Source organism: Protopterus annectens, chromosome 1.part0 (assembly GCF_019279795.1).
Source record: "Protopterus annectens isolate FY-2018-M chromosome 1.part0, PAN1.0, whole genome shotgun sequence".
Taxonomy (NCBI): Eukaryota; Metazoa; Chordata; order Ceratodontiformes; family Protopteridae; genus Protopterus; species Protopterus annectens.
Genome location: NC_056725.1, coordinates 236898545 through 236923982, shown reverse-complemented (window position 1 = coordinate 236923982; position 25438 = coordinate 236898545). Strand labels below are relative to the sequence as shown.

Genomic DNA, 25438 nt, shown 5'->3' with positions numbered 1-25438 from the left:
ACCTGTTGCACATCCACAAAACAAAGAGCATCAGAAACTCCCAATCTAGGGACCTAAGGACAGGTATATGTCTCCGAGACTACCCCTTCTCTGGAACAGGCTTCCTGTCCACGTGGAGCAGAGTTCTTCCTGCAATTATTCAAGCACAACTTTATCAGTTGATGGGGAATTGTAATTTACCCCTGGTTTTCTATGTACATCACTGTTAGAAACAGGAAGTTTATAAATGCCTACCCCCTCATACTTAAGCTATACACCTATAAAATGAGTGGTACTAAATCCTGTGAAATATATTTGGAAAACATAGCAAGGCTTAAGAATTCCCTTTAAGGTCATTACCCTAGTATTCCCTTATGAGCCCTTGAAAACAAGTTACAAATACAGATATTTAGATATTCAAATTCTCAAAATTTGATATATAAGATGACAGTTGTTGCTTCTACTTCTTTCATTTTCCACACTCTCCCATTTTTTCTCCCCCCCCCCCCCGCCTACCCTAGCTAAGACTGTCTTGTTTGTGTGACATTATAAGCCTGCAAGTACTTCAAATTCTTCAAAACTCTAAGTACCTGCTGCAAGGCCTGTCCAACATTTGTTGACAACAGCATGCAGTCATCAATATACAGGATGAATTTTGAATTCATCAGTTTATAACTGTTCAACACTTCCAGCATTTCCAAGATTTTTATTGACAATTCCTCTTTGACTAATATAAAAAGTTTTTGTAATAGATGGCCGCTCTGTCTTCCACCCCCTTTACTATCACTGGTCTCATGAGCTGTCCTTTAACCATAAACTGAGTCTTGGCTCCACCCCCTCTACTTTCACTGGTCTCATGAGCTGTACTTTAACTGAGTCTTGGCTTCTTTATAGATTGTTTTAATCCATTTTATTATTTTCTGGTGCCTCCCAAAAATGTCATAAAAAGTCTCATCACACTGTATTAAATGCTTTTTTTGTAACTCAGAGATGATCATTCATCTTTTTGAATCATCTTTCCATTCTTCTTTATAAATGAACTCTCTTTAGGTCCATCAGTTTACAGTTTTTTCTCAGCTGTTCTGCATTTAGTGCATCTTGTTCCGTCCTTTCTGTACTATCAGTGGCAAAAAAATGTGTCCAGTCTTCCTGCCAGGATTTAATAATATATCAGTAATATTTTAATGTCTGCGTTTGCTAGGGACATTGTTCTATAGTAATTTACTTCTGTTCTCACTCATTTGAGGTTAATGCCACTCTTGATCTCCTCAGCATGTTTTATAGGTTCATAGGTTGGTACTGGGCTATCTGCCCGAAAGCATATATTAGCCCAGCCACGTTGTGCGGTATTCACCGCCCCTTTAGTAGTTCCCTAGACCCTTGTACTAGCAGCTAGTACCATTGGCCCCTATCTAGTAGTGCTGCTGGCATGATCCCCTGTGTGAACTTTCTGCTACCCATCCACTCATCAAGGTTCCTCTTGAAGCGTGATAGTGAGGGGCTCTGTCTTATGTAGATCGGGACCCTGTTCCATTGTAAGGGAAGTCTCTGCAAAGGGAATCTTTCCCTCCAGCATGTTCTATTCATTGTTGTGTTGAGGTTTATATCCCTACAGCATGTAGCTCGAGTAGATTTGGTTTTGCTAAGATGGAGCATGTTCAACAATTCTGGGTTGGACATGGCTCTGTACGTTAGACAGAGATCGCCTCTGAAAAAGCGGTATGCAACAGAGAACAGTCTTAGCTTTTTCAATCGTGCTGCATAGGGCAACTGTTTGAGGCCAGTAATCATCTTGGTTAGGTACCTCTGTGGTCTCTCCAGCTGCTGGAGATGTCTAGCCAGGTACATTCCAATTGGTGCATTGTACTCAATAGTGGGTCTGATGAGGGAAGAGTAGAGGGGCACCATTACATCCTTAGATCTTGATGCGAACCCTTTTGTGATCAGATGGGTCACATAGAAGGATTTTCTAACCACTTTGGCAACATGGTTATCAAAGGAAAGCTGACTATCTACTTGGGTCCCTAGATCCCTTATTTCTTCTTCAGATTTAAGGGGATTACCTCCTATGCTGTAGTTTGTGGGTACTCTGTTTTTTCCAAAGGGGATTACTACGCGTTTTTTTTGCATTTAGCTTGAGACCATGGCTTTGACACCATGCATCAGTCTCATTTATGCCCTTCTGGAGGATCTCCATGTCGGCCAGAGACTCTATTATAGCACCCAGTTTGCAGTCATCCGCAAACTTAGTCAGCCACAGCCCTTCCGTGCTTGCCTGTACTTCTGAGAAGTATATGCCAAACAGGAGTGGCCCCAGGACAGAGCCCTGAGGCACATCACTCATTACTGGTCTGGATTCGGACATAGATCCCACTACTCTTACTTTATGGGATCTGTCTGAGAGCCAGTTTGCGATCCATCTTGTGACGTAAGGGTTTATGCCCAGGTTGGTGAGCTTATCAATAATACCTGAATGGGGAATGGTGTCAAATGCTTTAGCAAGGTCAAGGTAAGCCGTGTGTACCTCCTTTCCCTTATCTATAGCCTGAGTAACTGACTCAAAGAAATCCACCAGGTTCAGGAGGCATGATCTGCCCTTGACGAAGCCGAACTGTGTGGGGTCCACTGACTGGAGGTTCCCAATCTCTCCATTTATGAGTTCCATAATGATTCACTCCATAGCCTTACAGATCAGACTGGTCAGGCTTATTGGTCGGTAGTTCCCAGTGTCAGTTGTGGCCCCACCCTTGTGTAGCGGGACCACTATTTCCGTGCGCCATTCTATGGGCACATATCCTGTGGAGAGACTAAGACTGAACAGGATATTAAGATGCGGGGTTAATTCCTTTTGGAACTCACGTATGACACAGCCTGGGACACCATCTGGTCCCATGGAGGCAGTGTTTTTAGCTTTAGATAGAGCCTTGTTAACCAACGTATCAGTAATAATTGGACTTACACAATCCCCTGGAATGATAATAGGCCCTGTAGGGGGTGAGTGGGGGGGGGGGGGGAATTTGCATTGAACCTGTTAGCCAAGATGTTGGCAATGTCAGAAGGGTCAGTGTATTTTGTTCCATTTATGTACTAGCTCAGAACAGACCTGAGCATTGCCATTTAGGTTTTTGATGTAGCCATAGAAGGCCTTATAGTTATCCTTGGCATCCTTGGCAACTTTCTTTTCAAAATTAGCTTTAGGTGACTTGATGAGGGCCCTCAATTTCTTACTAATGCTGATCAGGGATGATTTTTCTACTTGAGATTTGGCCTTTTTTTGTATAAGTCTCCGCCTTTTACTCTAAAGTTTGCTTATGGCTGGGGTCCACCAGACTGGTTTCTTCTTGCTTGAGGAAGTAGTCTTGGTTTTATTCAGGATATCACGGTCCATGCAATCCTGAAGATGCATATAGAGTGCCTTGGTGTAGGATTCCGCATCCTGGATATCATTATCCTTCTGCAAGGGAATAGTGAAGCTTTCCACTTCAGATGCAAGTAGTTTGAAGTTTGCTTTGGAAAGGTTTTTGACTATGGTTTCTTTGACTGGGGGAGGTGGAGGGGTGAGGATGTCCAAGGCTATCAGTTTGTGGTCGGCTCTGACCAAGGAGGGAGTGATTATGGGTGTGGTACAATGGGCGCCCATATTTGTGTTTTGGGTTTGTCTTGATTACTGTATCATTTACATAAGGTTTTCCGTATGGTCATGCCCCATTTCAGAATTCAGTTTTGTGTGCTGCTTTCTAAGTTTCATCTATGAAAAATTTAGCTTTTCATTTCCCCTACTGAGTCAATGTCAGTTCATGTCTAGGTTCCCTTATTCACTATTTCCATTTTTTATCTACCCTCCCCCTTCTTTTTCATAAAGCATTTGGAAGTATTGTGTAACTCTCATTTTCTTTCCTGATTCCTTAGACTTTTCCTTTCTTTTCTTTTCCTTGTCTTTGTATAAGAGTTTCAGTGCTTCTTCTCCTGCCAAACCCATCAATCCTTTAAGGGCCATTGCTAAGCTTCTTATGCTGCCATTATTTTGCTTTCCACAGCCACCCTGCTGCTGTCACCTGTACCTTGAGTTGTTTAACTTATCTATTGGTTTTCCACATTTCTTGTTGGAGCTCTGCTAGATACCCTTCTAATCTGTGTAGTTCATTGTAGCAATGAACTGTTATCAAACTGCTCATTGTAGTCCAGGGTTTGAATTAATCAGCCTTCATTTGTGTACTATTAACCAGACAGTTTTGTAGGCAAGTAGGAAATGGAGCTTGGTGCCCCAGTGTTCTCGCAGACTGCAAGCCTAGTAACTACTTATGAACTACTGCTTGTCTCCCTTCTTCTCCATCCCTCCATTCTCATTAGCTTCTCCCTTAATGCTGATTTCATCCAATCCCACAAATGTTCTTCTGTTTCTTCCCTCTCTCTTACTGTTTTCTCTATCCAGTTTCTCAGTTCATGCTTTGCTTACAGCTCACTCCATCTGTGGTTATCCAACTCAACCGTAATCCCCTTCCACTTCTTTCTTTTTTTCTTTCTTTCCATTTTGAATACAAGTACCACTCAAGTGTGATATGTCTGCTCTGGAAATGTAGTCACCCCTGCCTAACATTCAAGTCAGTCTAGTGGCTTGCAATATGTAGTTCTGTGTAAATGTAAACTCGCCTGTCTATGTTTTTTTTCTTTTGTTCAGATGTGTATCAATTAATTCTCATGTCTTCAGCTTGTCATCTTCTGGTTGCATTTTTGTCAACTAGTCTGTCCTTTTCTTGGTCTATTTTAACAATGGAATATCCCCATGCTCTTCAAGTCTTCTCTCATTATGTCTTCTCAGAACTCAAAAATGGTCCATGGATGTCCTAGCCATCTTTGTTTACGGTGTATATGGCACATGTAGTCTGTCTTTTCCCTCTGATTCCTCCTTGCCAGATTACCTATATGCTAACCCAACTTATGTTTCATCTTTCTATTATTACTTATATCCTTTTCCCGAAAAGTGTCATTGCTCCCCTTTTCTTCCCTGTAGCCTTGTTGATAATTTCTCATTTGGGGTATTGTGGATTCAGTATCCCCCTCTCCCATTTTCAGGCTCAGTGGTAGCAGTAATTTATCTCTTTTTAGACTATTCAGTTTGGAATTTATTTTCTGTTAATTTTCTGGAGTTTGAGGACCACCTCCCACATTTTCTTGTGATTACTTGTATCTTCATCATGTGCTTATTTCTCTGCATTCTTTGCTCTCTCCCTCTGTCTTTGCCCCACACTACAGTTGGCTTCAGTCAGCTCCTTTCCTCTGGGTCTTCCCACCAACCTGGCCCAGTACTTCTGAGACAGCAACCTATGCTTGAGTCTGTCCCCAGAATTCAGTGTACTATTCTCCAGGGAATGGCAATGTTTGCCTTTGGATGCTAACCCTTTTTAACCTGTCCTGTTTGTTCCCTGTTATCTAACCATATTCTTTTTTACCCTCCTGTTGTTTTCTTAGTTTCCTGTAGCTTTGTCAGTCTTTCCACCATGTGTGCTTTTTGTAATTTGTCTTTGTTTTTCTTACTTGCTTCATTGCCTAGACTAATACATGGCATAACAACCTAACACTGGCATTTACAGATTGTTCAGTACATACTGTATTTTACCATTTATCATATCATTTTGTTGTACAACATTTTTGGACCCCCCCCCTTTTATTATTTGTAGAATCTGCTCTTTCATCCCTTCTTATACCAAACCTCACACTGATATTGTCTGTAAACTCTTGATGTCTGACTTTATTTGTAGGAGATGCTGCCTCATGCTCTATTAAGGTTTATGTCCTTTTTCCTTTATGTATGCAAAGAAAAAAAGCCTTTACTATACTGAATGTTCTGCATTTATCTTAACATTATCTTTGTCTTTTTTATCATATTTTCCCTCCACTGTGGCTTCCAGAAAGCACCCACTGTCTTTGTTCAGATGTCATCTCTATCTGTTGTTACCTTATCTTGTCTCCCTTTCTGGCACCTAGAAAGTATTGGCTATCTTTTTCAACATGTATAGTTCTGCCCCTTTTATATCACTTCTCTTTCTCTCTCTCTTACTCTGTCCCTCTCTTTCTGTCTCTCCTCTGCTGGCCAGTCTAGTTTCCATTGAGCAGTGAGTGCCTGCATACACTGGTGGCACTGGACAGCTGTCCTCCCAACCATGACTTTCCACTCAGGTCCTTTTACTCCTGATGAATCCACCTTGCTCCAGATGTAGCAAACCTCTTTTGACCAGCTTCAGTCATCTACGTAAGCTTCCTCCTGGATTTCCATGTTTGTTAGTTTCAATACCCATTAGTTTTCCTGTGTTTGCATTTTTTGACATTCTTCACATGTTACAGTATTCTTATGTCTGCTTTCTTGCTCTGAGTTTGGTCTTTCACTACACATTTTCTTTTTGAGTAGTATCTCAGAATCTGACACTCTGTGTTTTGCTCCTTTCAGCTTCTCTTTTGCACATTAAATTAGCAGTGTACTTTGAGCAGGGAATCTGAACTGCCTTCTTTTTATTTGCTTCTGGTGCTTCCACAGCCTGAGATCCCTTAATTAGAATCAGTGTAATTTATCTCCTGAGCTGAGCTTCATCCATCCCCACACCCAATGGACTTGCTAACGCTACACTAAAACTAATCCAAGCCACAATTACTAGAACTTTAAATACAGATAGCCTTGAGTACAGAATTTTCCATTATTTATACACAGAATCTAATATGAACATTACCTCAATTCCATGAGATTCATTCATTCAACTTACAAAACTGATCAGATGAGCAGTCTGAATTCTGAAATAGTAAATAGACAGGCTCTAGAAGTACTGAAACAGATTGAAATATACTATGCCTACATCAGACCTATGAAATGGTTAACTCTTATGGTTTCATTTAACTGGTACTATTAACAAAGCAGATAAAAATAAAGAAATAATTTACATATTTTTTTTATTTTTTAGAAATGTAATGTCTATGTCTATAACAAACAATTATTATCAGAAATATAAGCAAATATTTAGGGATTAATATATTGAGGTAAGACCAAGTACAGAAAGAGGATAAAGTGATATACATCAAAAGTGAAAGGGTAGCTCATCTTGACAAAAGAGAAAATTGATATATTTTAGAATCCCTCAGACATATGTAAATAAAATTAATTGCATTGATTGTGGAGAAAACTATAAAGGAGATTGAATGATTAATTAATGTAGGAAAAACACTGTCCTGGTTAATCTAGGAAATTTAAGGCAGAAATGCATGTGGACCATTTATTTATAATAGAGGTCTCTTTACCCTGCCTCTTAGCTACCTGTAATTCAGTATGATACATTCCTTTAAGAATTTGCTAGCATTTGACACTAGAAGAGGAAGTGATAATTTTCCATTGCCACATAGCATATATTTTAGTGCCCAATAACAGTGTTGAGAGTGCGAGGGTGGTCACTCTCTAGGAACAAGATGTAAAAGTTGTAGAGTACTAAATCTCTCCCTCTCTCTTATCAACATTGCTAAAACAACTTTCCTGCCTGGGCCAAAAAGTCATTCCAAAATGTTTGCATATGACTGCAGGTCCACATTACATGCTTCCGTGTTGTTTTGGAATCACAGCATGGGTATCACCATCATCATAACTTTACCCAAGAATGTATCTGGCAACTTGGTATGAGACCAAAGAAGTCTGTGGAGGCACTTCCATGCAAAAATGTCTCCAGCTTAGGGAAGAAGTGAGCATGCTTGGGGATTTCAGTATTCTGATAGCTTCTTCTCAGGAAGTTTAGTGCCCCTGTCCTGACAGCATGATTGCTGGAGTCCTTCCTTCATATTACAGTATCTATCTGTTGGAGCTGAGTACATCTGGGGCACATCTTTCTTGCAGGTTTTGCCCTGACCTGGTTGACTAATCATAATTTGAAAGAATGAGGAACAGCTAATGTCCTCCAACTTCCTTACCCTTATGCCTAGAATGTAGTGTAATGATGAGTAAACATGTAAGCAAAAGATAGAATATTTAGCTGAGATATTACATTCCTGAAATAGTTCTACCTGGGATTTGAGTACTGATTTGAATAAAACTGGGATGTCAAAAAAGTCTTTTTTCCCCTCCATTCTAGCAAAGAAAAAGGAAACAGACATTATTAATCTTTGCCTTTGCTGTAAATTAGGATATTGCCAAGATTAACATACTGTTTAGGGCTGCTTTTCTGAATATATCTTGCACATTCCAGTAAAGGGTATTTAAATATTGGGAAGCTCTAATATTATTTAACTTTTCATAATACTCCTATGCTGTACTATACAATAAGATAGCCCATCTGCTTCCTTTATCATTACCAAGATATATAGAAGGTAACTTTAAAGAGGTGATCTAGACTGTTGAACATTAAATCTACCCAAAGCAAAGAGGGACCTAAAGAAAAAGATCTCCATAACACCTTAACTAAGCCACCTGACAGGCTATGAGTATAGTGGACAGCTGAATGCCACCCACTGTTTATGGGGCAGCATGAACAGCTAAAGATCCTGAGAAGTAGGACAGGAACCACAAAAATGTTAATAATCATTTGTCCCATCCTTATAATACTGTATAAGTTAGATGCATTGGAAGGCCTTGATGTATCTATAACATTTTTGGATACAGTATCATTTTGGTGAGGAATAGCTTTACATTCTGAGAATTCATCCATATGGAAGCAGGACAGTTTGACCCTGGATGATTCGCTCCTGGACAATTCAACGCAAATGCAATTGTATACACTGTCATATGTATATTTTCATTTATTGTTTATGAGACTATTTATTGGACAGATTGATCTTGGATGATTTGACCCTGGACTTTTTGATCCCAAATAAATTTTAATAAAAACATTTTTTGTAATAAATAAATAATAAACTGCACAAACATTACATTAACAGTGTTTGAATTTAATATATTTAATTTTTTATTATGTTAATGTTAATTTAATCTGTTATGAGCACATCTATTTATGCTCGAGCCTTCTGTTATGTTTTTTAAGTTCTTATTTTCTTGTCTTTAACTTTACTTTTATTGTTGTGGTTGTTGTTGTAATAGGAACCAGTAGGTGGCAGTAGCTAAATTTCCTATTTTGTTGAGCTGAATCCTTCCTGTATTGGCTATGCTTCTTGCTCTACTTGTCCTTATACTGTTTTCAGATTTCTAAATTTACACTTTTTTCTCAGAAGATAATCATTCAACTCGTTATGTGGTCCGTTTATTTTATCTATAATTTTTTTTCTGCTGCATTTCCTTTTTACAATTCCAAAATGCTTTCTGAATTGTTTTCTTAAGCTGTTGCGAGTGTCTGCACAACAGTTAGTAAACATGTGACATTAAATGTGATAGTTTATGTGCTACAATTCCTTTAATGCTTAAGCTGTTATTACTTTTTTCTTTATAATGCTACTCCACCTTTTGAAGTAATTCAACCCTTATCTAAAATGGTGGAGGTGACTGTCTTTCTAAGAAGACCTGCAAAGGGATCTGTAGCAGTTATAAATAACAGGGAGCAAGTGAGTAGCCCCATCCAAACTCTTTATAGAGATATTTAAGGATTTTGAGATGAAGGGCCTTTTTGTATGTCTGCCAATAAACTGTGATAAGTAAATTTAAGGGCTTGTATATGGACTGAAGAGATCCAAATAATGGTGGGATGTTGAAAAGATGTGGCCACTTTATGCTGTTGAATGCTTTTTCAGCATTTATTGATAACAAAGATGAAATTGATATAAAGGTTTTCCCTTTTTTATCCATTGTGCTGCCCTTAAATTATTGTACCATGATCCCTACCTGTAACAGATATCACTTGGTCTGTGTGTATAAGGTTTGGAAGGGCAGATGATGTCAGGAATGCCCAAATGTGATAATAGATTTTGCTATCCATATTTAGGAGAAAAATCAGTCTGTAGCTGGAAAGAAGTAAAGGTTCCTTACCAGGTTTAAATATGGGAACTAAATGAGACTGTTTCCATGAAGACAGATTAGGGGATCCTGCTCTGACACTACTGTAGGTACCCCAAAGGATAATGAGAGTTCAATGGTGAGGGACTTAATATAATTCAGATTGTAAGCCATCTGCTCCAGGTGCCTTAAAAGGCTTCATCTTCTTCTTAACAGCTGTAAGTACTTCTGGCTTGGCAAATGGCTGTTAGAGAAATTGAATATTGTGCTGTATTAAATGGGACAGGGATGAAATAGTATGTTCAAGGACTGAATGTATACAATGGCGAGATTGTTGACCATGCGTATCCAAATAAAGACCACTAAAGTAGATTCTGAAATTTTCTAGAGATCCTTTTATTATAACATATGAGCTTTGCTCTTTCCCTTAATGCTGAGGAGGATTTTTAATTGTAAACATCTGACTCTCTTTGTGTCCCTGCTCCTCCAACCCACTTTTTTTTTTTTTGTAGTTGGGAACTTTAAATTTTTTTTGCTTTATTATAGCCTTCAGTCTGGTGCAGCAAGCCTAAGCAAACAGCCAGCATGCTTAGACTCTCTCACACCACTCCCTCCTACAAAAAACTGTGGCCAGTATTGATATGTTTTAGAAAACACAGCCAAACTTTAAACTCATGAACTTAATGCTACTTCACCTACCTTTCCATTGTAAGACTGCATCAGTGTTTAGTAATTCATTTTTCTTTGCATTTAACTGACAGACAAGTAGAAATGCTTGCAAGTATGGTCAGATTATATAATCTGACATTTGTAAAAGAAGATTTAATGTGTTTTATTATTTTAAAGCACTTTTTTGTAACAACCCTAATGCTGTGTCTTGTTGCAGGTTTGCCTTTGTTAATAGTAGTTATAGTCCTTGCTGCTACAAACGGAAGTGCCTATGGACAACAACCGTATGGGGAAGACGACAAAGGTGCTAGAGCATCTGAGTTGTAAGTATCCAGCAAACTGTTAATGCATTTTGCATTGCTTATTGATGCTACACAGTGTACTTTGTTGTGTTTCTTTAGGAATGTCTTGGTAGTCTGTGCCACATGCAGTAGCAATTGAATGAAGACTTGTTTTACATAACTAAAACTACAGGCTTTTTATATGCTCATAACTAGAGATCTATTGTTTGTAAGAACCTATGTAATAGATGTTGACATTTAAGAAATAAAATGCATGACGTCACCCTGCTAGATAGGGATCCAGGGAAGTAAATAGTGTGGGAAGAAATAGCCAGGGAATTGTTATGCTAGGCTTGTATAGGCCCTAGGGCTGATAGCCTTGTACCAACCTATGAACCTATGTGTATGCATTTTATTTCTTAAATGTCAACATCTATTACATAGGTTCTTACAGGGAAGTAAATAGTGACAGTAAGGAAAAATTTGTCTCTTTAGTTCACCCTTTTTTCAAGAATTTGATAACGGTAAACTATAAGTATTCAGTTACACAATTCATGCTACCTATAAAAAATAAAGATAGTAACAGAGTTTGCCTCTGGTGATTTTTTGAATTTTCTCTTTCTTGATTTCAAAACCCTGTGTTTGTAAGAAGAGTGAAGTTAATATTTTCATGTTTTGTATGAAGCAATCTCCTTTTTCTGTTTTACAAACATTTATATCTAACCTTTTACTACAACACAATCAGCCAGACATTCTTCTGCCTTATTTTATTTGCTTGTTTCAGATATAGATTCTTTGTATGTGATTTGTCAGTTCTGATGAATTACTTCTGTAATGCTTTTTCTTCTTACTTATATAGTTTCTTGTTTGGTTACTGTAAAGTGGTCATCTCTAACTAAATTAGTCCACAAGCTATCGAGTAACTCTTATCCTATCAAATTACAAAATTACATGAAAAGGAAATATATTAATCAAACTTCTGCAGCAAGGCAAGCCATGTCCAACATCCCCATATATAAATTAGGCACCCAAGCCTCCATTTAAATATGACCACTCTGAGCTGTGCCACTTCAGGAAATAGAGGAACCACTCTTTCTTCTGGCGATCCATTTTTTGATGGTTGTGCTACCTCAGAGTGACATATTTCTATACGGGAAGTAGAATTTAGGGAGGAGGCTTTAGTTAATCTGTAATTCATTTTCATTATTTGGTAAAATAACAGTTTATAAAGACATCTTTGCTAATGTTTTGAATAAACTAAGCTATATTTAATTAAAATGCATTCATTATATTTGCGTGTGGTGGACTGTGTGCCACACACACCTTGCTAATTATGTATACCAACTCCGTGGTCATACTACAGTGGGGAAAGGAAAAGGGAAAAATCATCCACTGCCACGCAGTGGTCTTGTATAACATACTAGCGACTAGATTAAATATTTAACTGGAAGTAAATAAGACCCAAAATGTTAGAAGTCTGATAAAACAAATGAATGAAGTAATCAAGACTATTAACAGAAATTCATGTGATATAACAGAAATAAATAGGATATATTACTGTGCAAATGAATTAATAACATAAAGTATCATAAAAGGAAAGGAAAATGTCAAATACCATCATGGAAGCATTGAACAGATAAAACTTTAAAGCAATTAAGAAGTGGTACTCTTAGAAGAATATAAACAAGGGAACAGATTAACAAAAATATTTAGAAAGATAGATGTGATAAAAGCAACCTGCAGTATCAGAACAGACCAGGATCTGTCGTACATTATTGCAAATAATAAACTAAAGATATCAACACAGGCAGAAAAAACTTAGAAGATATGCAGAGAAAGGAAAAGTACAAAATAAGCAATTCACTGATGACCCAAAATGATTTATAGGTAGTTGGGAAACAAAGCAAAAGGAATAGAAATACCATGAAAAAAGAAGAAATATTCACGTTTTTGAGAAATATCCATGAAGACACTGTGGAACATAGCAATGATGCTGAATGGATAGAAGAAGTAAATGGAACAGTAAGAAGTTCAAATGTACATGATGTGAAATGAGAAGTGATGGCCAGGGAAATTGAAACAAAATTAAGAAAAGCTCCCAATTGTGGTCCCTAACTTCTGGCTAAAAGTATTAACATTTTTACATGATGATTTAGCCCTGAGTAAGAACTACTTATATGTGCATCCCAAACAGATGCCAACCTGGTTAACAACAAGAAAAATGATACACCTCCTTAGGAATGAACCTGCAAGCTATCCTAAAAAGTATAGACCGATAACTTCCCTTCTATCGATGAATAAAGTTTATACTGGAACTGATGCCAGCAGAGTTTGTAGTCATTTAGATGAAAACTCGATCAAGCGATAGAACAAAAGGGTAACAAAAGAAAGTAATTTGGAAGAAAGGATCATTTGTTGCTATATAAAGTCATAATGGAGAATTGTAAAAAGAGGAAGAATCTAAGTGCAGCATGGATAGACTACAAAAAAGCATTTCACAACATCCCGCATTCATGGATAAAGGAGTGCTTACAGATGTTTAAGCTACATCCTACTTTGATCAATCACATTATATTGACCATGAAACAGTGGCAAACCACTTCAGCTAAGCCATGATAAAGGACAAATCAGTTTCCCAGAGATAAAAATTCAAAGATGATATTTCAGGTTGACTCTTTGTCACTACTGCTCTTTTGTCTTGCCCTTAACTTATTAAGCTGTCTGTTTCATAGATTAGGTCAAGGTTATAATTTGGCTCCCATAAAGCAACAAAATGTAAAGGCTTTTCATTTTCTTTTTGTGGATGACTTTAAACAGTATAATTCATCAGATGAGGAGCTGAAAGCACAACTGCAAGTGATCAAAACTTTCTCAGATGATATAACAATTTTATTTGGTTTTGATAAAAGTGGGAAAGCAACATTTAAGGCAGGAAAACCGCAGCATTAAGAAAACACCAATCTGGGACAGGAATGCGATATAAAGGACATTGAGCAGGAGGGGGTGTATAAATATTATGGAACTGATGAAGGATCAGCAATACAACAAATGCAAACAAAACTTATTAAGGAATGTTTTAGAAGACTGAAATTAATACTGGAAATAGCTCTGACATCTATGAACAAAGTCCAATGTGCTGTTCCTGTTCTAACTTACAGTTTTGTGGTGATTGACTTACCCCAAAATGTATTGGATCTGTTGGACAGGAAAACAAGAAAAATGTTTCGTATTTATCAAATAATATTTAAAAACTAGTGTATACCATGATTGTATATTCCTCATTCTGAAGAAGGTATGAGCCTCCTTGAAATTGATTACATGTATAGATCTGCAATCATGGGACTGCATATATATCTGCTGACTTAACCAGATCCAAACATAGTGAAAGTTTTAAAATATAGAAAGAACAAGTCTAACATAATTTACCTGCTTATTTTAGCAGAAGCATATATGTGTCATGTGGGCATGGATGTCAAACCAGGAGTAGACAAACATCAGGCAGCAACTTAATGTGTCAAAACAAAAGAAAGCATATAAGGAGAAGTGTCAGTTGAGAAGGCAAGAAATATGGAAAAGGCATGAATATAGCTGCAAGCACAGAAAACTTCTGGAACAACCTCATGTCAATCATGACCTAAAGCAAGAATGGTTAAGGAGAGGTGAATTTAAATAAAAAAATGAAAGGTTAATATTGGATTTCCAGGATAATAGACTACATTCAAAAAGGTTTACAAAGTCCACTGAACATGTGGGAGAAACAGACAAATTCAAGTTCTGTAAAACAGAACTGGAAACTGTAACACATCTTGTTGGTTAATGTGATATACTAATGGCAGAGGGCCTGTATACTGAAAGGCATAATAATGTGGCAAGACAGTTGCATTGGCGACTGTGCAAACATTACAGTATTTAAGTAGCTGATAAGCACTGGAAACATTAGTTATAAAGCGTTATGGAGAATGATGAAGTTTATATCACATGGGATCACCCATTCCCAACAGTGCAAAAATTAGATGTGAGAAAACCAGATATAGTAGTCCATAAAAAGAAGACAAAAGTAGCATTAATCATTGAAATAGCTACATTCCGTGATTACAATGTCTTATGTACAGAGAGACACAAAGTCACAGAATACTAGGATTTGCAGGCAGAAACAAGAACAATGAGGAGGAAGTATACCCAGGCCATTCCAAAGAGCAATGGATGTCATAAAAAAGAATCTGCAGTTGTATTTAGATATGTTACAGATACATGTAACTTTCCATGGATTGTAGACGTCAGTTCTGGGCACATGGTGAGTGTTGTGAAGAGCACTTTTGTCTAACATTAAAGAATGAAACAATGTTAAGTTTACAAACTTTAACCATGCTTAGACATAGGAATGAGGTCCATTCATATTATGGCATTAGAAGCCCAAAACACTCAGAGAATTTAAACAGAATACTACTAAAAAAGCCAGAAGCAACATAGCTTTAGTGTTGTAAGTTTCAACCTCATGTGGTTGATGTTCTATGTTTTGATGTTCAAATCATTTGATATACTGAATGTATTCATTCCATTTAACCATATAACATGCAATCTCCATCATGTCTTCTTCTAACTTTAATAACCATATGTTTTGCCTCTCCATGGGATTCATAAGTAAGTAACACAATGCTGTAGGTGAAATTGCAACTTGAATGGTAGCAGGTGGGAAATTTAGAGTCCCTCTTAGTGCAGCTGCGCTAGGCCTCAAAGTACTACAGCCAACACAATATGAAAATAAGTGCATAAAAAATGGAAATGAGCAACATTATTATATTGATGGCGATGGTACATGCGCATGAGGATAAACAATATAGTGGCGCTATTCAGAAATGCATAAAATTTGCTTGATGAACTTCTAGTATTCTTTGACAGAGAATATAAAATAATTTATGTGTAGAAGCAGGTTCAGTTGATGTATTTGTGTGAGGTTATCCTCAAAGCTGGTAGCCATGTGATCCAACTAGACCTAACATTTCATACTCTTCTTGACATCAAAATAATGGACAACTACCATGTGGACAGAGATACCATGCAGGAACTGATACAGATGTGTCACTCTCATATGCCGGTATATAAGAAGCATAGAATAGCTACAGATGTGCCACTCTCATATGCCGGCATATAAGAAGCATAGAATACCTATCACTGTGGACACCAAGGTTTGTGTGGCTTTGAGAATACTGGCCACAGGGACCTTATTTGACAAATGGAGGGCATAGTGGGAGTATCCAAGGTATCTGCCTCATGAATACTGCACAATTTTCTCAGTGCCATGCTACAGTATGATATATGAAAGGAACAACACCATGCAGGCAATTTATGATATAGCCCTTTTTTCCTGACTTTCTGGGAGCCATTGACTGCACCCATGCTGCCATCAAGTCCCCCACCTAGGACACAAAGGCAAAGGTATATCCACCATAAAAGATTCAATTCCATAAACTGCTAGGTGGTCTGCAGTGGATGGGATATAATATACAGTGTGTCGCTGCCCCACCTAGGCAGTGCTTACATTTCCCACATTTGACACACATGCCATTTATATCAGCAGTTTGTATGGGGTGATATCCCTCAAGGGCATCCAAGGACATCCTATCAACTAAGTCAAATATGCCACAGAGCCATGGCTAATGACACTGATAATAAACCCACAGACCACATCCACGAGTGCACATAATACTGCCCTGTCACACAACTGAAGCACCATCAGATGTGTGTTAGGATTGATGACATTTCATTTTCTCTGGTCTGTCTGATGACTCCATGCTGTATGATCCAGAAACATGCAGCAAAATATTTGCTGTGCATGCAGTTTTACACAGCCTGTTGGTATGCAAAGAAATACATCAGGTTCAATAGGAGTAGTTGCCTCTTGAGGGGTCCATGGAGAAGCCAGCTGCAGGGGATCATCATGCAAGGTGAAATTGGGTGCCATACACAGTGGCAAAGACTATGAGATGCCATCTGGTTCACAAGTAATGGCCAAATTGTAGTACAACCAGGCTAGGCTGTATACCATGAATGGACTGGCCATTGTGTGCATCATATACAAGCTACAGACAATACTACGAAAAAACTAGTAAAAATGCCAAAGTAATCTAGAATAAGTGTAGATCAGCACTTCGTATACTATAAATGAGCATATATCACTTTCTAGTATATTAAAGTATAGATCATGTTGCATATGAATATTCAACACCTGTTTTTTACTGCTCTGTTGGGCTTGTGAATAAACATATATATATATATATATATATATATATATATATATTTGCCTGTACTAACACAATGCAGTCACTGCAAGTGCTAATTACTGCATGAAGTGCTGATCTACACTTATTCTGGATAATGGCATATAACATATATATATATATATATATATATATATATATATATATATATATATATATATATATTTAAATTTATAACACCACTCATCTGTGCTGTGGTCATGGTGTCATCAAGCTGTTCAGTAGCCATGGTGACACTCACCTTAGGAGTGGGTAGAATCCATGGCATTTCTGGCATTTGGTATACAAACTCCTGCTGCCCTCGTTATGCTCAAGGGAACTGTCAGCAGCCACTGATGTATGGGCTGTAGGGAAAAAGGGTGCACCCTGTGCTGATGTCATCAGTCCTTCTGTGGCACCTGGAGAGTATGAAGGTTGGTTGCACAGGCACAGGAGCAATGTCTGAGGAATGGGTGTGTGATATGTCTGCCACATTACCCATGACTAACAGTGCCAATGCAGCTGCAGCCTGCACTGGGCTGTGATAGCCATCATCTTTTAGCTCAGACAGATGTTCATCATGTTGCCCAGATGCATCCTATATACCCCTGGCGCACTGACGTCAGGGAAGAAGCGACAGCAACCGATGCTGGACCAAGACTTTGGAATTCAGACCGACTGCGGGACCGCCTGACGACAGGATAACCCAAGTGTGATAACTGCAGCAGGGTATACACTCGAACATCTACATTTATGGTAGGTACAAAACTGTACTTTTCCAGACTTTGGGCATGCCAATCCATGGTAGTGGTGGTGGACCCTGACACACAAAGCAGTTGAGAAAACACATAAATGAACCTGAGTATTTAATACACCTTACTCAAACAACCACATCCCAGTGATGCTGCAGCTCTAAAAGAGTGGCATATAAAATCAATAGACCACGTACCTTTTACAGACTGATGCTGCAGCTGAAGTTTTGATGTACCTATAAGAACAACGCAATTATACTCATTAGTAGTATGGGTATGAGTCAAGCATGAATACTGAGATAACTAATAACCATGGAAGGGTGGTCATACAGTACTAACAACAGAGACAAAGAAATACAAATGCTGTAACGAGCAGAAAAACTTTAATAAAACAAATTAAAATATGGTAAATGCTTTCACAGACAAGCTGCTTCTTCAGACCATAAAACCACAATAATTGACATCAAATAAATACCAAATTCACTTTCAAATGATCCCATAAAATAAACCATTGTCAAGCATGTGACTAAAAATTAAACTCATTTGAATAATCTCTGCTGTTTCAATGCAGACCTTAAAGAGACCTTGTTGTTTAAACCATATGATTTGTCAGCTTGCAAGTGTAGAATCCAACAAAGTTCCCTTTTCTCTGTTTTATTCAATTACATCTCCCAGTCTACCATTCTCAATCAACAATTCCACCACTTTAAATTTAAAAACATGATCTTATCCCTCATCTATAATGTGTTTTGCCAAAGGGTTAATCTTAGTCTGTTGTCTAATATCCCTTATATGCTCTCTTATACATTCTAACAGAGAATGATCAGTTTCCCCAATATAAAACTTACTGCAGGTCTCACATTGTGCTAAATATACTAGATGTTTAGACATACAATTCATCCTCACTCTAAAGCTATAGCTCTTGTTATTCTAGGATGTACAAAAACCTTACTGTTATCAATAAAACTACAAATGTTGCACCTCCCACAAGGAAATGCACCCATTCATTCTCAGACTTCAGAACTCCTGCTCTTATTGTAGCACAACAATCTTTTTAAGGATTTCTTATTCCTAAAAACAAAATTTAGTTGTGTCCCAGTCACACTATTGACTTTATCATCTGACATCAATATGTGACAGTTGCTTTTGTAAATTCACATATGGAGCATATATGACTAGAGTAACTCAGGGACAGCAGTACACCTTTAACCCTCATAGACTTGTTGGAATTAATACCACTCACTGACTCCCTATTTGAGAAATATGGTTTAGCTCTATTTAGTCTTAAATCTCTAACACCTGACATCCCCATATGTAGCTCTCTCTCATTGTATCCCCTTTGCAAAAACTCTTCTGTCTAATTACTGCAAAAATTTTTTGCCTAGATGTACTTGGACTGTATATTCTGCAGATTTTCCAGTCTCCTTCAAGACATTTTTTTCGGACAGTTCAAACAGAAAATTTGAATATGACCATCCTCCAAAAATATCTTTGAAGCCAGCCTGTCCGAAGAATTATCATCCAGACTCATGGTATTTGAGAAAGTAATATTTATGCAGATATATTCTTATCTATCATCTCAAGGCCTTTTTAATCCACATCAGTCTGGCTTCAAATATGTAGCATGGTACTGAGACAACCATTATTCAGTTTATGAATGATCTCCTGAAGGCTCAAAATCAACGGTTAAGTCATACTTTGACCATCCTTGATTTCATGGCCAAATTTGATAATGCAAAGCATGTGATTTTAAAATCTGTTGTAGTTCCTCTGGAGCACTGTCAGACTGGCTTGCCCCATACCTCTTGGGTTGCTGCCAGTCCCACGTGGTTGTATTAGGACAAATTATTCTTCTAGCTTTCTTCTGAAATATGTGAATCCACTGAATTCCATCTTGGTGCTGTTGATAATTACAATGTACTTTCTGCTACTGAGAGACATTTCTAAGGGTATTTCTTAACATTACAACATGGGTGGGGCAGTGGTGCAGTGGTTCTGTTGTTGCCTTACACCAAGAAGTTCTCTGGTTTGATTCTCAGTTGGAGTGCCATTTGTGTGGGTTACCTCTGGGTGCTCCGGTTTCCTCTGACATTACAAAGAGATGCATCTGGAGTGTTTTTCCCCGGATCTGCACTGAAAACTGGTTTTGTTCCAAGCTGGACTTTCCTGGTAAACAAATGTTAAACAAATAAATCTTTATGCTGATAAACTGTTTTATCTATCTTTCTCTTAGTGTTATGTGCTAGGTTTTACTCTAGTAAAATTTGGTTATGTTTAGAATTATGAGAAACTCAACTACAACAAAAACCGAGGCCAACAAAGTAATGGTACTTGTCATCAACTGTCTGTCTCACTGCCAGAGCAGTTTTTATTTGAAAGAATTACCAAAGCCCTATGTAAGTTACTTAAGTCCCCAAGGCCATCAGAGGAAGAGTTGCAAATGCTCTGGGTGATTGCCCTTTGCTCATTTCATACCAGTACTTTGGAAACAGCTACTGTCTTTGAACAGAACACGCAGCAAGGAATCCTTTAAGTATTTATTTTTTGTAATGTAGTTGTTTTTGTTTTTTACATATCTAAAAGACTTTGCTGATAAGCAGTTCACTTTCTATAAATAAATAAGTAAACAAATAATTTCTGATATTTCCTTTTTGCTACATTAACTTGGACGATAATGATCTCTGTGCTTTTTCCGTAATGCTGTTGTTTGTCCACCACTGTAGAATTCAGGACTGGTATTGCCGTAATGCTTACTGGATGACAGGCTGTTAGACTGGTTGAAGGGACTTCAGTTTATTCATTTTTTTAGTGGATTCTTATTTAATCATCTTAACTATGTGATATAACAGGAATGCTTGAATGACATAAACTTTATTATGTCTTCTAGTTCTTATCTTGTTTTGTTAATTATAAAACAAAATAATGAATAGAAAGTACAGGCTTGCTCTGACAAAAATCCTCCTGATATATTGTGCCAGTTTGCTGTCACATTTGTAGTCATACATCCCTTTTTATTAAATTTTAGTACCATAAGACCTCATTAGACTTTGGGAATGTGCATACCTTTAGAGAGAAAAGCCATACTTTCAGAGTCCATCCTGGGTTCTGAGTTTCAGAAAGAAGTTTTACATTAGCAATGCATTAAAGAGGAATATCTGTCCTGTTTCCTAGAACTAGTGCCCAGGCACTAATTGTTTTATCATAATTCTTAATATTGTAAATATTTTTGATTCTTATAGTTGTTATGAAAAAATAGGGGATCATGGATCCCCTCTGTATTTCTCCTTTGTTTTGTTTACCTATCTTAACAAGCTACTGCAAATGTAACTATACTACATTGAATTTGTTCTTTACATTCTTATAATTTTTGTTTCTTTTGTTTCTTTTATTGTGCTTTTTGAATGTTTTTACTAGTATATAGTGGAGCTTTTCTCCTCGGGCCTCTGCTGAAAATGGACATGTATCCAGCCAGACTAGCCCGGTCAACAAATGTAAAATAAAATAAAATAAATAATAAATAAAATAAATATCTACAGATGTAGCATTTACATTTCCTCTCATTTTATGTATGTATGTATGTATATATGTATGTATGTAAGTACATATGTATGTATAGTGTTTATTAAAATTAAAACATTTGTAGAGCATGGAGCACCATGACTGCGCTCTAAAATCAGAAAGATAAACCTGTTATGTGCCACCATAGAGTGAGATCCAACTGTAAAAATGTTTTCAGAGGTGTGTAAAATTTTTTACACACACCCGTAAGCACTGTTACTGTTTGGTATAAGGGAAGAGATGCACCTTTACTCTCAGCGGTCCCAGCCATCAGTCTGTAAGTAACTTATTTAAATTAGGGCAGCATTTAAAAAACTGTCAGTGACTTTTTCTTTACTTGCTGTCTATGTGACAGCACTTACTAAGTGCTTTACTTGCTTTCAAAGCCAGTAAAACACATCACAGTTTCTTTATTCTTTGTAACTGATGGAGTAGATAAGACTCTATTAACTGCAGAGTTATTATTGGATCTCACCTATCACAACTCATTATTATGTGTTCTCGACATGGATGCCAACATGTACCTCTCCAGCTTTGCTTTCAAGGTCAATTTCTCGGCATGCATGTCTCAAACACATAATAATGTAGCTGCAATCACAGACCCAATTATAGCCCTGTATGTTCTTGATATTGAACAATTTTAATATATGGAATGATGCTCAGTTTCTGTAAAATATAACCTTTTTAAAACACTTTGCTAGGTGTTTATTATGAGTTTTTATCAGTCCTGTAAAATCCTCAAACTGTTAATTGCTTTGAGATACTTAGTTTTAGCATTGTCTGTTGGCTTGGCAGGTACTAATACAGCCAAACTTTATGTTTTACATCCTTTTGCATGCTGTACAAATGACAGTTCACGAAAGTAGGAAGCACAAAAGTCTTAGTTATCTACAAAGCAGTTCAGAAATTTGTCCAAAATGCACATTAGTCTTAGGATAAAATAATTACAGAATGTTAAACATGCCACTTCTTGCATTAAAAATGTGAAACGTTACACTGATGGATGTTCTCACTTATAGCAATTCTTACTTCAATGTTAGTTCTTTTCAGGAAATGAATTATTGTTAACATTTGCCTGACCTGCAAGTGACCTTACATGATTTTTATTGTAAATGAGAATGAAAACCAAGTGTTTATTTCTGTCTTTACAGTTGCTGGATCTTAAACAGAACAGTGTTCTATGTGACATGCGTTGGGTATTTCTGTGTTGTTTTCCTAATGAACATAGCCATGTTTATTGTGGTGATGCTTCAGATATGCGGAAGAAATGGAAAGAGATGTCACCAGAGCGCAACAGAAGAGATCATGCGAAATCTCAGGAGTTCCGTTAGCTTGACCTTCCTGCTAGGCATGACTTGGGGGTTTGCCTTCTTTGCATGGGGACCTCTGACCGTTCCCTTTTTCTACCTTTTTACAATCTGCAACTCTTTACAAGGTAAGCCCTAAGAAATGTAATTTATCAGAATTACTGGACAGCAGCATTCTACACTGTAAAATAAAATAAAAAATCTAGATAAAAATCTCTATTGAAAATCATGTCCTTAAAAATGTTAAGTTAAAAACTGAGAAAAGTGAAGTCTGTATATGTATATAAAGTGTAGGATGTACTCGCTCAGATTTAAAAAAAGGATCTGGTTGTGGAGTAATTTGCTGCACTGAGCAGTTACTTTAAGCATGAGTCCAAAACCAAGGGTTCCACCGGGCCTCAGTCTGCACATGTATGCTAATATAGACTGGTAGAGTCCTGTGTTCAATTCCAAAAGGGGAGCTGGGCTTGCAACACTAAAACACTTCAGAGTTATGTGTGTTGGTAAAGGCCATGAATTTACAAACCTAATGTTATCTGGAGTGCAATCACATCTGTTAATTTGGCTGATAACTGTGCACTACTTGGGATGACAGATTAGCACAGCAGCCACAATGAATTTCTGAGGTACTGCATTGCCTTCTGTCATCCAAAAACAGAGTACACACAGCAAAGGAATGATATTTCTTTCCTGTTTTTCTTCAATTTCCAGCATTATAAACAATGGCTCTTACAGGAGTAGAACCGGAACATCCACAAAAATGAATATTAACACACTTCATGTTAGATGGTCACATAAGCTGGCAAACTTTCATCTCTAACTACCCCTATAATAGTATAAACCTGTATAGGTTTACCCAACTCATCACATATCCTACACATATAGTAAATAAACAAAATGAATCCACCCTTGATTGGATTCTTGTCTCTCTCCCCCATAAATACACTTGCACAGGAACCCTCCCAAGCATCTCTAGTGACCATGTACATATCTTCACTCACAGAACCCAACACAAACAACAAAACCCCATCTGTACAAAACTTATCCACTTTAGTCAAAAGGTATTTATAGACATTTTAAAGGCCCAGAACTGGTACCCAACTAAAATACTTCCACTAGACGAAGCAGTAGAGTACTTCAATAATGTCTTTCTTAATACTCTCAACAGTCTCGCCCCTATGTGAACAAAACAAATTAAGCATATCCATGCCCCTTGGCTTACAACAAATGCTAAACAGACTCATTGCTAAGGGCAGAGCATGGAATGAATAGCGTAAAAATAGAACCCCACCAAGCAAAATAAAATACAAACAACTCCGTAACACTTCTAAAAAGCTGGTCATTACCAACAAAATAAACTGCTTCTCCACTCAACTAGACTCCCAAAACAAAAATCCACAAAAGTTCTGGACATCTATTACCTCACTTTCTAACCCTGGAAACCAACAAAATCCTGCAGCATCATCTGATAAAGACCCACTTGAAATTGCCCAGGCCTTTAACACCCACTTCATTGAAACTTTTCAAAAACTTGTCAATGACTTCTCTACTCAAACAAACTCTACCTCAAATAAATCAGATAGCAACACAGATCCCCCCTCTCTTAAGTCAAACACAAGCTCCCCCCTTTAAATTACACCTCAGATAGCAGCTCACTCACTTGTACTTTTACTATACAACCTGTCCCACCTCTCTAGTGCATAAACTGTTAACTAAACTAAAGTCATGCTCCCCCTCTGCTGACAAACTTCCAGCAGAATACTTAAAATTTGCTTCAGATGCTATAGCATACCCTATTAGCATTCTCAATGATTGATCCATCTTTGAATCATACATTCCACATCTTTGGAAAAAATCCATTATAACTCCAGCACATAAAGGTGGTAATGGTAGTGATCGAATTACCGGCCCATCGCTGTACTCTCTCCTCTATCTAAAATCCTAGAAAAGTACATACACACTCAACTGTTAAAATATCTCATCAACAATAACTTACTTGCCTCCACTCAACATGGCTTCCTCCCTGTACACAGCACTACCACTGCCTTAGTTTCGTTTACCAACACTGTTAACAAAGCCTTAGATGCTGGTCTAACAACCTCTGTTATCTTATTGGATCTATCCAAGGCTTTTGATACAGTTTCACACCCTAAACTACTACTACAACTACAGTCCTTAAATTGTTCACCACATTCACTGACTTGGTTCTCCAACTATCTTCCTGACAGGAATCAATCTGTCAAATGGCAGAACAAGCAATCCGAATATCTCCTAAACAAAACAGAAGTTCCCCAGGGGTCCATTCTTAAGCCACTATTATTTAACATTTTCATCAATAACCTCCACAAAGCTTCATATCTTAGTACTCTAATCCAACATGCAGATGATTCTACAATAATCTCCTGCACCAGCAACCTGACAGACCTGCAATATCTAACACAAAAAGCCTTCACTTCTATTGAATCCTGGCTGAATAATGCCCAACTTCTACTCAACCCCCAAAAATCTAAACTCCTAATATTTTCATCCAAACCCTTAAATCAAGACTTCAAAATCATTTCACAAAATAATACCAAAATAGAACAAGTAAAATCCTCAAAACATCTAGGTGTCACACTTGATGACAAACTCTCCTTTGATAATCACATTCATAATGTAATCAAGAAAACCAGTATCAAAGCTGATAAACTATACAAGCATAAATATTTTATGAACAGACCCACCAGGT

At 37.5% G+C, this 25438-nt stretch overlaps 1 protein-coding gene across 5 annotated transcripts in view; it reads left to right on the top strand.

Moving 5' to 3' along the window:
- Positions 1 to 25438, top strand: part of ADGRG6 (adhesion G protein-coupled receptor G6) — a 1156656-nt gene that overhangs the window by 1048817 nt on the left and 82401 nt on the right. For all 5 annotated transcript variants that reach the window (XM_044058511.1, XM_044058431.1, XM_044058747.1 and 2 more), the window contains 2 exons: positions 10773 to 10878; positions 22555 to 22838. In XM_044058511.1, coding sequence (XP_043914446.1) covers positions 10773 to 10878; positions 22555 to 22838 — 390 coding nt within the window. The remainder of the gene's footprint in view (positions 1 to 10772; positions 10879 to 22554; positions 22839 to 25438) is intronic.